The sequence below is a fragment of the Dermacentor albipictus genome, chromosome 1 (genome assembly GCF_038994185.2).
Source record: "Dermacentor albipictus isolate Rhodes 1998 colony chromosome 1, USDA_Dalb.pri_finalv2, whole genome shotgun sequence".
Lineage (NCBI taxonomy): Eukaryota > Metazoa > Arthropoda > Arachnida > Ixodida > Ixodidae > Dermacentor > Dermacentor albipictus.
The window spans coordinates 363,182,198-363,195,024 of NC_091821.1; the positions used below are offsets into that span (position 1 = coordinate 363,182,198).

General features: G+C 48.3%; 1 protein-coding gene across 1 annotated transcript in view; it reads right to left on the bottom strand.

The window, feature by feature from the left end:
- The window catches only part of LOC135911321 (apolipoprotein D-like), a 13,934-nt gene extending 9,242 nt beyond the window's left edge, over positions 1-4,692 (bottom strand). Inside the window, exons 1-3 of the mRNA XM_065443546.1 lie at positions 4,433-4,692; positions 1,794-1,927; positions 1,258-1,343 (exon numbers count right to left, since the gene is read on the bottom strand). Coding sequence (XP_065299618.1) covers positions 1,258-1,343; positions 1,794-1,927; positions 4,433-4,570 — 358 coding nt within the window. The 5' untranslated portion in view covers positions 4,571-4,692. The remainder of the gene's footprint in view (positions 1-1,257; positions 1,344-1,793; positions 1,928-4,432) is intronic.
- Between the last annotated feature and the right edge of the window lie 8,135 nt (positions 4,693-12,827).

The window sequence follows — 12,827 nt, forward strand, 5'->3', positions numbered from 1 at the left end:
TTAGGTCGCGAAATCTCTCGAGCCACCCTACATGTCGAAGCATTGTATGACGCGGCGATAAATGAATGCAGCCGTATCTTTCAAAGGTTGCTTGGAGGCGCTGGAGTAGCGCCGCGCGGGCGTGCATCTATTTCATATTTCGCGTATTTTGCGTGCTTTTGTTTTCCTTGGAAAAAACAACCAGACACTTAAGCACGAAATAAATGCTTGATTCGGAGGTTACTTAAGGTACCTACAACTTTGTACTTGACATGTTTGTGATTCAAGCTATAATTGAGAAGTTCACTAATTAAAAGCAATTAATTAATACTTCGTGATGAAAAATATACTGTAAGTACACACGACTGCCGCTACTATGCAGTCGGTACAATTTCTCTAGACTTTCTGGGTCTTTTTTAAAATCCTAATCCAAGTTAACTGGGACACGCGATATATAAGACTACCAGAAATTGACTGCAAAATCTTTTGTTTGATAGTGCGAAGTTGAATAGCCAGGTGAATGCGTGCGAAATTGGGTCAACAGCTCATCCGTATGGTTTATGTAGCGCTTAAGCTCTGAGACTGTCTCGTCCACGACGGTGCACGTCCGAAGACGGTTCAATGGGCTTTATCACGTATAGTTGACCGGAGGTGTGAGTTCAACGACGCGGTAGGCGTCTTCATACTTGGGCAGCAGTTTCGACGAGAGTCCAGGGGCAGTGGAAGGAGCCGAAAGCCACACAAGCGCTCCGGGGAGGAACGTGACCACAGAAGTGGTTTAGCACAATGCGTTGGCGGGCTAGTTGGTGCGAATCCACGAATAATTTGCTTAACGCAAAACAATAGACACAAGAAAGACGACAGGCGCCTTGTCCTGTCGTCTTTCTTGTGTCTGTTGTTTTGCGCTGAACAAAGTATTCACAGAAGTGGTGTTGCCGCGAACGCCCTTCTGGCGTACTTGGTCATTTGAAGGTGCGCGTGAGATCGTGACACTCTTCGGCATGTCTGGATGTGGCAGAAATAGGCGCATACTAAGGTGCATCCGGCTGGTACGGTTGTGTCGATTGTGTGCGACGGGTGCCGGTCGTACGAAAAGAAAAAGAGTGAAAAGCCAGTGGTGCTTTGAGTGGTGATATTGTATGCGTAGGTTACGAAAGGCAGAATGGTATATGTATATACCATATAGCGTGTCTGAGTGCGCGGGCTATACAAATTGTAGCGCTGAGACCACCTCTCCACTGAAAGAACACTTTAAAGGTTTATGTCGTTGATACTTACTTCTAGCGTAAAATTTCATCGACATCTTGGATGGTTCTGTATGGTTGAGGATCGTAAGCTCGCCCAGGACTCGGTTGGTGTGCCCGCTGCATGAAGCACGCGCATATTCAGTGAATGAGCATTGCACAGGTTAGGATATAGGGCACGGCACACTTGAAATAAAACATTTGTTAAATATCGGAGACAGTTGAGCTGATTTACTGAGATGATCGGCTGGAACTGGTTCAATCGATGGTCCCCGTAGATCAGAGCTGCGAATTGTTTATGAATTAATCAATAACATATTTATTGGTATCATTTGGCACGGACAAGTTGTGCTAAGGGAAGCACGCGCTCATGCCCTTGCGATGAAAACGCTTTTCGAAACAATTATATCTGCTCAGGTGTATTCCGCTCCAGAGCGCGTCAGCGGCGTTGGCCGTCAGATGCGCATAAGCTAGGTTAATCTATATAAACTATAATTATTCCCCAAGTTGAACGGGATATTTACTTGAGTGAGAATATTAGCAGTTCGATGGCGTTGTGTGCGTGCTTACTTGGGCAGCACCGCGCTGTTGACTGCAGAGAACTTGCCCTGGCCGTCGTAGTAGTACTCGACGCTGACGCAGTGCAGCCGCTGATTGCTTCGCCTGGCAAAGGTGCGCTCGATCTCGAACCACTTGCCTGAAAACTGCACCGGTCGTGGTGCGACAGAGAGCACATGGACCAGTTGCCAGAGGCCAGAACATATACCCTTTTAGCTCTAAGCTCAGGTCTTTTTTTCTTTCTAGAAGCACAATTATTGTTCTTGTTTTCAGTAAAACTTACAATACTTGGAAATCAGCAGTCACATTATTTGCGTAGGCCAGGCAAAGACCATGCCCGCTCACCTAGTCACCATTACGCACGCGCACTGTCCTCCGGCTTCTCCGCTCGCGCCATTATCTCAGCATGGCAGCTGCCGTTATGGTTACAGGCTGCGCGGTCGCGTGTTACAACAGCGTTTCCGAGTTTTTCGATTTTTTATTTCGCCGGCCAAGAAGAGAAGGATGGCAGTTATCTTTGCCGATGCTTCCGCCCCGTTGTCAGACTAAACGGCGCACGCAACAGCCGCGCCACATCAGCGAGGAGCTTTGCGCCGATCCAAACACTCTTGCATGCGTAATCATGCGAACGACAATTAAAATTTGGAATCGGATATTTCGGAGCACAAGACACGCTAGAAAAATTCTTCAAACTGATACTGCGTAGAAACACGACTGCCTGTAACTTTTCAATGCAAACATGCCCACTTACTGCAGTCAACAAATTGTTAATTATTCAGTTTTAGTTTATTCGGTGGCTGACAGCGATAATTATCATATCACTTCGTGTCCCCCTGGCCACATCACTTATTTGCACAGGTGACCTTTGCGTGAATCCAGTGCCTAATTTTAAGAAAACCATAAAGCTTAATTTTGAACACCCGGTATAATCCCGAGGACAATCCGAACAAATATCAAAATTTCAAAGTCGGCACACCATGTATTCAACGTGTTTCGAACTTGTTTAGCACAGCCAGGCTTTCTATTAACTCTTTACGGCTTGCAGTGGGAGCCGGGCTGAGTGTGTTGATGCTTGTCGCTACGAGCACACCGCCATCAACGCAGTCTTTGAAATCCGCCTTCACATACGTTGTATACGAGGGAACCTCTTTTCGCTCTATCACAGAACTCGGCGGGGCGGTAGTCACTCGCTCTGGAGCGCTGTTTTTAATTTGTCTTCTTACTCCCGCGCATTGTCGTGTGATAACTTCTGCTCTCAACCACGTTCTTTCTCAAGGTAGAATGGTTGGTGAGAAACTGTAGTCCATAGGAATTTGAATTAATCGGAGTCTACTGTGCCCGGCGCTTGCCGAAGCACATCACAAATAATTCCGTCATTGCCTGCGTCCACGCGCATGTGGTCGCGAGCTCGTCGAGGGTGGCTTCTCTCCAACATCTAGACGTGTGGGGAACAACCAGCTTCAACAATATTCCACGCTCAACGATGGTTGAACCCGTTTGTGGCGCATGCATAAGTTACATTATGGAGTTTAACGACCCGAAACTGAACAGTGAGGGTTATGAAGAACGCTTAATGTCGACCATTCGGTGCTCTTTAACGGGCACCTAAATAATCCAAGTACACGAGCGCTTTCGCACTTGGCCCCCGTTGAAATGCGGCCGCCGCTGCCGGGGATCGAATCCGCGACACCGTGCTCAGCAGCGCAACGTCACAGCCGCTGGCGATGACGGTTGTATTGATGTGACAAACAGGGTGTACTGAAGACATTGTAAGTGAACGAACGTACCGTAACATTGTTAGCATTTACGCGTATGTGTCGGCGTTCATGTTACCGTGGCAACGGTATACGTGCGTTGTTCGCGCTGCAGGCTGAAGAGCGTCCTCAAGCGCAATGGTGCTATAGCAAAGGAAGCTTAGACATTTCAGCAGGCGGCCGTGTAAGTTAGCATTTTAAAAATTAAATTATGGGTTTTTACGTGCCAAAACCACTTTCTGATTATGAGGCACACCGTAGTGGGGGACTCCGGAAATTTCGACCACCTGGGGTTCTTTAACGTGCACCTAAATCTAAGTACACGGATGTTTTCCCATTTCGCCCCCATCGAAATGCGGCCGCCGTGGCCGGGATTCGATCCCGCGACCTCGTGCTCAGCAGCCTAACACCATAGCCACTGAGCAACCACGGCGGGTGTAAGTTAGCATGCACGCGATTGTAAACTATGTCAAAAGTGTAAAGACTAACCTCAAGCATATTGATCACTATCCCAAGGTTGTGGAAGGTGAGCTAAAGGTAGAGGAGCTGGAGAAGGTCATCTACGGAAGTGTCGGAAGGGTAGCTATATAAGGCGCTCCCTTAAGGTTCGTGAAGATGTTACTTGTTGCCTGAAAATTATATCGCACTGAGGTTTTCGAGCGTTTGCATTAACTTTTCTTGCTTGTCCCCACTCGTGTTCATGATAGAAGCGTTCTTGTCTACGGGGCAGGCACTCGCGCATACATGGTTTGCAAGCTTCAGCTTCACACACGTCCTTTCTCCATCGCATGCATATTGTCTCATTAATTTCAATAAAGAAAAGAGCAGTCTCTGAACATTATACGTTCAACGTGCTTGCGCCGCATTCACTTCGCCAACGTGGCAGGCAGACCTAACCTTGTTTGGATCCAGCTTCTCCTGCACCTTGACCGCCGGACAACTGCCGATGTCAATCACTTGGCCCAACACCGGACGTGTTACTGTGACCAGAGCTACCAACAGCAGCAGCACCATCAGCAGCGGTTTCGATACCATCGCCGGGGTTTTCCTTTTCGGTGTCGTCTGTCACGCGTACGCAGAAAAGCGATCCTGTTGCACGACAATGGAGGCCGACATGGAGTCAGCTCAGCGTGAGAGGGCTGCATAGGCGGGGTGCTGCGTGCGGGTGGTGTCGATTGCGGGCCGTCAGGAACTGCGCTTCGCTGTGCCGCGCCAATTGCCCGACTCGTTTCAGCGGTCGGAGCGGGCCGTTGGACGTTGAACTGAAAGGACGCATACACTACGCGTGCTGCGTTTTCCTCTAACGGCAAGGAGCAAATTCGTGGAAAGTGCAATGCATCGTTTGAACATCAGTGCATATAACACACATTAAAAAAAAAATTTTTTTTGCATGTGGAGATGTTGGCCTATTTCAGTTGAGTTTAGTTTTTTTTTCTTTTTACATAGTAAGGAGTGAGAGAACGTCAATTAAGAAGTGTAAACGCATGCGTTAGCTTGCGTTATTGTGTAGCATATTAACGCAAGCTAACGCATGCATTTGGACACTGCAATATTTGTGGCTTTTAGATGAGACGACAGCAACGAAGTCCGTCCTTATTTGTAGCTGCTGTTCAGTGCTGCTAGAAATATTGTTGCTTGAACAACCGGGATATATACCTAACTTGTAATATAGGAAATTGACCGTGTGTTTAACTTGCATGTCCCACATGCATGCCCGCGTCTTAAAGAAAAAGAAAAGAAGAAAATCAGAGCCATTCAGCTCTGTGAAGGTGGATGACCAGTGGAGCAGTATATATGCTCATAAATATGTTGATTGAAAATAAGACACATACCACCATAAATTTTGTGCTGTTTCAGGATCTTTTTCTTGTTTCTTTATATTGCATACTGAATGCTTTCTTGATTTTTAACCTTCCTTTTGTTTGCTTTCTTGGATTTATTGCTTGGTCACCAAGGTGGCTATCGCTTTGTGATCACTATGATATAAGGGCAGTGGCTCTGTGGCGACACTGGAAAGGTTCATGGCCAATGTGAGGTATATATACGATCGATGACGCGTCGTGGGCACACTGATGTTTGTGTAACATTGAATGCCGAACGTTTCCAAGAGAAACGCCCCGAACCACTTTCCGTCCGGCCGAGACACGTCTACGTTGAAATCACCCACAATAACGATGGGAGTGGAGTCGGCAGGGCTGATCCAACCGAAGGTGCACACGCCTGGCGCTTGCGGCACGATCTTCGTCCGCATTACGCGCCGCCCGCCTTGTCGCATGCATTCCCGCTTCTGTTCACGACGGTGTTCTTCGTAGACGTGCTGTTCTTCCGCGGTCCTCATTGCACGCGGCCTACCCATTGCACGGGTGGAAGGGAATTGAGATAAATCGATTGAAGTCATAGCGCTGGATTGACACGGACAAGAAAGACGACAGGACCTGCGCTGTCAACTGAATTTTACAAGGTCGATTTAAATAGGTCGCGAAGCTTCGGGCGAAAAGCGGTTCAGAACATATTGTCAGTGACATCAGCAACGGTTGGTCATGGCAGCAGCGATTGAAGCACGACTGTGTTTGGAAGGAACAAACAATGGGAAAGAAAAAAAAGTGTCTGTTAATTAAAGGAGACACAGATTCATTCAACGAAAATGAAATTTCCAATCAATTATATATATGCTTGACGGATAAAGAAAATACAGCTCTATTTTAGTTTATCATTATCAATAAATACCTTTTCTCAGCGCCCACCATAGGAGGGGGGCGTTGGCGCCACTATCACTTACACTGCATTTCTTGAAGTGCGCAGAATGGCGCGCTCGTAAAGTTCACCTGTTACAATACGCCCCCTCCCACGTTGTGCGGTTTTGCTTGTCGACGTTTGTCTGAATTTGGTGACCCGGGTAGCTTCATCATTTCTTAACCTGTTCAGTCAAACATAGTGAGTTAGGACCGCGATATAATTGTTTAGTTATTCTCGCGCCTCCAAAGAATGTATATAATGTTCTGTGCACCCGTACTGCTGGCCTGTTCCTGCATCGCTTTCTGCACTGAAAGCTTGAAACGCCCATCAAGTCGAATGGCGGGACATTTGAATGTACAGCTCCAATGGCAGGCCATCAAAACAAATTTCACGCCTTCGAGAACACAATGACGCCCCTTCTGCTTTTAACGGATATGGCGTACGTCACATTATTTTTCTTCCGCCGGAAGTGTACCCTCGTCACACAGATGGCGCTAAGCCTCATGAACCGCCTAACAAGCTAAGAGGCAAAGTGATATGCAACGTCTGGCTAATATCTACGGACAGGAAGGCGGTAAGTTAGGTCTCAAATTTAGCGTTAAAAATTAGGTGTATGGTTTTCAATGAAAACAGCGAACAGACAGTGACAATACAGGGCCAGAAAATACCTTGAGTAAAAGAATATAAATACCTTGGTATATGGATAAACGAAGGCAATAGATACGTGGAAACACAGGAAAAAATAATAACAGTAAAGGGGAAGAGAAATGCGGCCATAATGAAACACAGAGCGCTAGGGGGATACAATGAGCACGAGGTGCTCCGAGGCATGTGGAAATGTGTAATGGTTCCAGGACTTGCATTTGGAATTGCGGTTATTTGATTGAATACAGGGGTACAATGAGGACTCGACGTCAACCATAGTTCAGTGGGACACCTCGCATTGGGCATTTACTGGAAGACTACAAATCAAGCTGTGATATGGGCTGAAATAGTTTTGAAGCGAGGGAAGCCGACAATAAAATTAATTATGAAGATCGACTGAGGAATATGGAAGAAAGTAAATGGGCTGGGGGAATGTTCAGGTATTTGTACAGGAATAACTTGATTCAGAGTGGAGAAAAATAACTAGGAAGCTTACCGGTATGCGGCCTGTATGGTGATCAACACAGCAACAAAGAACGTCATGCGGAAAGTCAGAGAGGTTGAGATGATATCATGGGTGACGGGAATGAAAAAAAAAAAGCAAAAGTCTGCCATGAATAACTATACTTAAGAGGAAAAAAAACGAAATCAGGAAAGCAATAGTTTATGATAACTCAAAGGGAAGCTCATTACTTTTCGAAGCGACAGCAGGATGCATTAGAACACGCACTTATAAAGCGAGATATAAGAAGGAAGAAGAATCATGTGCTTGCGGCGGTATATCTAGGGAAACGATGGAGCATGTTTTATTAGAATGTGAAGATATCTGCCCAGCGGTCTATTTAGGAGTTACTGGCCTCCTTGAAGTTCTTGGGTTCAGCGAGACTAGGGAGAAAGTAAACATGTGCGCAAAAGAGATGAGTAAGATGATATTGGAAGATTGGTGGAAGTAGGGAAACCACAAACAGCGGAGGCGTACAAGAACAAAGTTCACTGTAGGGGTTCAGAAACTTTGGTTATGGGAACTCATCGTGGGTTTGTTTTCCTTTCTTTCTTTATTTTTTAAAATAGGTAGGACATTAGGCAATAAAATAACAAAAGCTTGGTGGCGCAACCCACCACACCGTTCCAAAGGAGACGCTCATAACATCCATCCGCCGATGAACCACCATGTTTCGAACCTATGGGCTGCTATGGAAGCTTCGCAACCAGGTATATTTACCTTGGATTTTATTTCAAAAAAGCATGTCACTTATACCGGCGGAAACGAGTGGAAATCATCGCACTCGCAGACCAACATTTTCCGGATAGGCAGTTTCCTTTTTGCTTAGAGTAATCGATGGAGCGCTGACGCAGTTAGCGCCTTCTTTTGCAATCAAGATTGCTTCTATAATTTCCCTCGTATCTTTATCTGTATTTCTAAACACGATTACACAATCCTTAAAAAGTGGTTTACACCCGCAATCATCGCAATTCACGGAGACATGTCCATCTGGTTAACAGTTCAATTTTTACTTGTGTTACCTTAGCCTGTCATTGAGGCATCTGCCTGTCTGCTCTAAGTACGCTTTGCCACACGAGAAAGGGAAGCGATATATGACACCTTGCACAAACGGTGGCCGATGGTTTTTCTCGCAGCCTCGGCGGGTCTTTCTCAACTGAGCGCTGGCTTTACATATGCATCACCCGCCGCGGTTGCTCAGTGGCTATGGTGTTAGGCTGCTGAGCACGAGGTCGCGGGATCGAATCCCGGCCACGGCGGCCGCATTTCGATGGGGGCGAAATGCGAAAACACCCGTGTACTTAGATTTAGGTGCACGTTAAAGAACCCCAGGTGGTCAAAATTTCCGGAGTCCCCCACTACGGCGTGCCTCATAATCAGAAAGTGGTTTTGGCACGTAAAACCCCATATATTATTATTTACATATGCATTATAGTTTCTGTGGTGCTGAAAATACGACGTCCACTTCCACTTTTCGATCCACCTTCTTTAAACCATGTGATATCGCATGCATGTACGGTACAACCACCTTATTTCTCATTTCATGGCGGCGCTCGCGCTTACCATCCGGTTCCGCTAGTCTTCTCAGCGCATTTTATGCCAGCGATAAAGGTGTGTGGATAAAGTAGCCTGCATCCGGTAGCTGCTGTTTTTGTCTAAAAAAACTCCCAGGCATCCGATGGGGGCATGATTTGCGGAGCGCATTCACAAAACATAGGTTTGCGATTGCTCGCTACACCAACTTTGAATGTGACGAGGCATGCGGAAGCAGGATCTTTGTTTCCCAACAGCAATGATTGACAGTCAAATTTAGTTTGATGTCTAAAAACTGGATAGCTTTATTGTTAGGCAGCTCATGTGTAATGCCTAGATTGTCAAGACATTCATTGAACACGGCAGCCACGTCATTCACTGTTTCAGTGTTATTTGAATTGAAATCATACATCGCGAGGCAGTAGTCCACATATCTAAAGGTTTTTAAAATATTTAGCGTCGCGAGTTTTTCTTTTAGATGTCTGTCGTGATGCGAGAAAAAGGTGGCGCTCAAAGCAGGGGCCAGGCATTACCCGATACACATTCCTTCCTTTTGAAGATATATAGATGCGCGTTTTGACACTTCTCGAAATTAAACGCAAGTGGGGCATACCCGGTGATACGCTTTTTCTTTTTATTGAAATGAATATTAGGAGAGGTTGGCGCCTTTATGGCGGCACCGGTTACTCCTTGTCCCTTAGCAAAGGAAACAAATATGCGCAGAAAAAGACAGAAGCAGTCCCGCTATTACTCAATCTTGTTTCATTTTGTTTCGTTGTCTTTAGCGCGAGCCAAACTTTTTGATTCCGCTCGAAGGCTTGTGTGACGTGAAGTCTGTACTGGAATCACCAGTTCGTGTTTGACGCGTGACGTCAACAGCCATCGGCAGCCGCGACTGCCGTATCTGATCTGCCGTCATGTAATGCATGTGTGCAAAAACAATTTACGATAATAAAGCCGGGCTTTCGTGCAGCTGCGTGGAATCCAGCAGCTGCCACCTGTTATGAACTCCAACCGGTGCCACCAGTGTTACGACTTCCAACCGGTGCCACCAGTGTTACGAACTTGCACCGCTGCACCACGATTACGGCTTTGTGGTCCCGTAGCGCTCTTCACCCGTTTCGTGACAGAGCGTTGGTAGCGAAGACTCCGAGCCTGGCGTCGATGAGAATAACAAAAGGGACTTTATACATTATATACAGGTTATCATACAGGACATGAACGGGTCGGCACTGGGGCCGAGTGCTCACAACAAACGCGACTGTTCTCGCACGACGACGTCCGGCGAAAACGCGTTACACATCTCACCCCAGTCGGGAGCGACACTCTCTCCAGGTGGGGTCGGCGGATCCTGTTTTCGAGCGGCGTGTCGCTGCTTTTATAATCCCCGAGGCCCATTGTCACTCAAACGGCCCAATACAAAGTCAGCACACGACGGTCGTCCGAGGGGTCCAACCAGCGACCGCGCTGGCCACCCGGTTCAAAGTTCGCGCGCGCGGTGACCTCCAGGCAAGGGAGGTGCGGCGCCGGGCCGTCTGGCACACGCGGACACGTCTAAACACGCTGCTCGCCGAGGCTTCTCCCGCACGACGGCGCAGCATCTTGTCTTGTGAAGGGAGAATTATGGCGCTCGCAGGATAGATTCCGCATCTTGCAGATTCGGAATCCGGGCTTGTGGTAATGGCACAACACACCGCTAGACTTTGACTGCACGTCAGAGTGGCCGGCGAAAGCGAGTACCAAAGCTCCTGTTTCTACAAGAGAGAGAGAGAGAAAACAAGGATAGGAAAGGCAGGGAGGTCAACCAGAAGAGCATCCGGTTTGCTACTCTAGAGGTGGGGGAAAGTGAATAGAAAGCGGGAAAAATGGAGAGAGTAAGCACTGAGTGCGTGTGGGACGAACACTATACACAGGGACACTATAAACGGTCTCTTAAGCCGGTGCACTTCATGTATTGCACTAGTGCACGAATCGCTTTTCGAGCCAGTGGCGGGTGTGGCCACGGTCCGAGAATCTTTGATTCAGTGAACGGTCTCGAGTCCAGTCGGTGGAAAGTTGCCAGCAGAGAGGGGCGTTAGACATCGTAGCGAGGGCAGGTACACCGTAGGTGCTCGATCGTTTCCTCGCACCCACAGGAGTCGCACATCGGGCTCTGGACCATTCCCAAACGATAAGAGTATGCGTTCGTGAACGCCACTCCCAGTCACAAGCGGCACAGCAAGGTTGTTTCGCCGCGGGAGAGGCTAGATGGCAGTTGCAGCCGTAGCGTGGGGTCCAGTTTATGTAATCGGCAATTGAAGGCACTTGAACACCCCAGATCTTGTGACTTCTTGCGTGCAAGTAGGCGAAGTTTCCTGGCAGCGTCCCACCTCGCCAAACATGTTGGACTTGTCTGTGTATCTTCGTGGGCAGACCGGGCAGCCTTGTCAACTAGGTTGTTGCCGACGATGCCACAGTGAGCAGGAATCCATTGAAATATAATGTGGTGCCCTCTTTCTAGAGCATGGTGGTGCACTTCCCTGATGTCAGATATCACCTGCTCGTAAGTTCTGTGATGTAATGTAGACTTGACACTGTGAAGAGCTGCCTTAGAGTCACAAAATACGACCCACTTCTCTGTTGGCTCTTCAGTGATCTACGTCATAGCGGCATGGAGAGCTGCAAGTTCTGCCGACGTTGATGCAGTCATGTGTCACAATTTTAAGATAACTACAACCTGCCTAGATGGAATGACGAATGCGGCAGTTCAGCTGGCAGCTGAGGTCGAACCATCGGTGTATATATATATATATATATATATATGAATGTGGTCATGAAACTTCTGGTGCAGTAATAGGAGCGTAAGTTGCTTGAGAGCCTACGATGGATGATTGGACTTTTTTGTAATTCTAGGATTAGCAAAATTCACTTAAGGCTATCGCAGGCACCGCAGGGGAGATGAAGGCTTCGCAGCTGGTGTAAACGATGTCGGTATGCACTCTTGATGAGCGCTGCGCTAAAGGCAGGCGAGTAGGTAGACTTCCTCACTGCGCTACATGTCTTGGCGGACTGGAGGAACCGATCAGACAGACTTGTAGGGCTCCGCGATGCAAAGCTCTCAGAAGCTCTACATATGGATTCACAGCTCACGCTAGCTTCAGCGCTGGCTAATTATGGCCACATTATAGTCCAGCGTAGCGTTGACGGGCGTGCACGCTAGGCACAGCAACGCCAGGCCAGCGAAAGCCGCGGCCGACGTAACCGGCATCCGCCGGCGTCCCCCGAGCCGGCGCGAGTTGCGGCATGCTGCATTCCGCGCCGGCCTCGCCACCCAGAATGCACCGCGTCCGCCTCCCGCCGCTGGTGGCTGCGCGTCCCGCTGCGCATTGCAGCGAGCTTGCAGTTTCTTATCATCCTGAAACTCCTAGCTTCGTATAAAATGCGCATGCGTATACGCGGCGCGGCGCACGTGGCGGAGGGGTCGGTTTTCGCGCCACCGTAACGCGAAGAACGTGACGTCGCCATCCTCCGCCGATGCTGGTTTACGCGCACGCTGCTTAACACTATAAAGTGGCGTTAAGTCTCGCTAAATCAAAACATCCAACAGCAGCGAGGTACTCCATGGGCACAAGACAGCCTGCTCAGGCAGTCACCGGAATTTAGCGACCGGAACTCCACTGTGGACGCTGTGAGTCAACGGAGGCGCCCGCAACAAAGAAAGTGACACCCGCAAGTGTACCCGCCGCCTGCGCGACGGACGCAGGAGAGGCGGTGTCCCTTCTGCGGCGGCGACGCGCACCACTGGACGGTGCGCCCGGCCACAGCTGTCAAGTGTCACCACTGTGGCAACAAAGAACGTTTTGCATAAGCCTGCACTACACCGTGGCCTGCACCAAG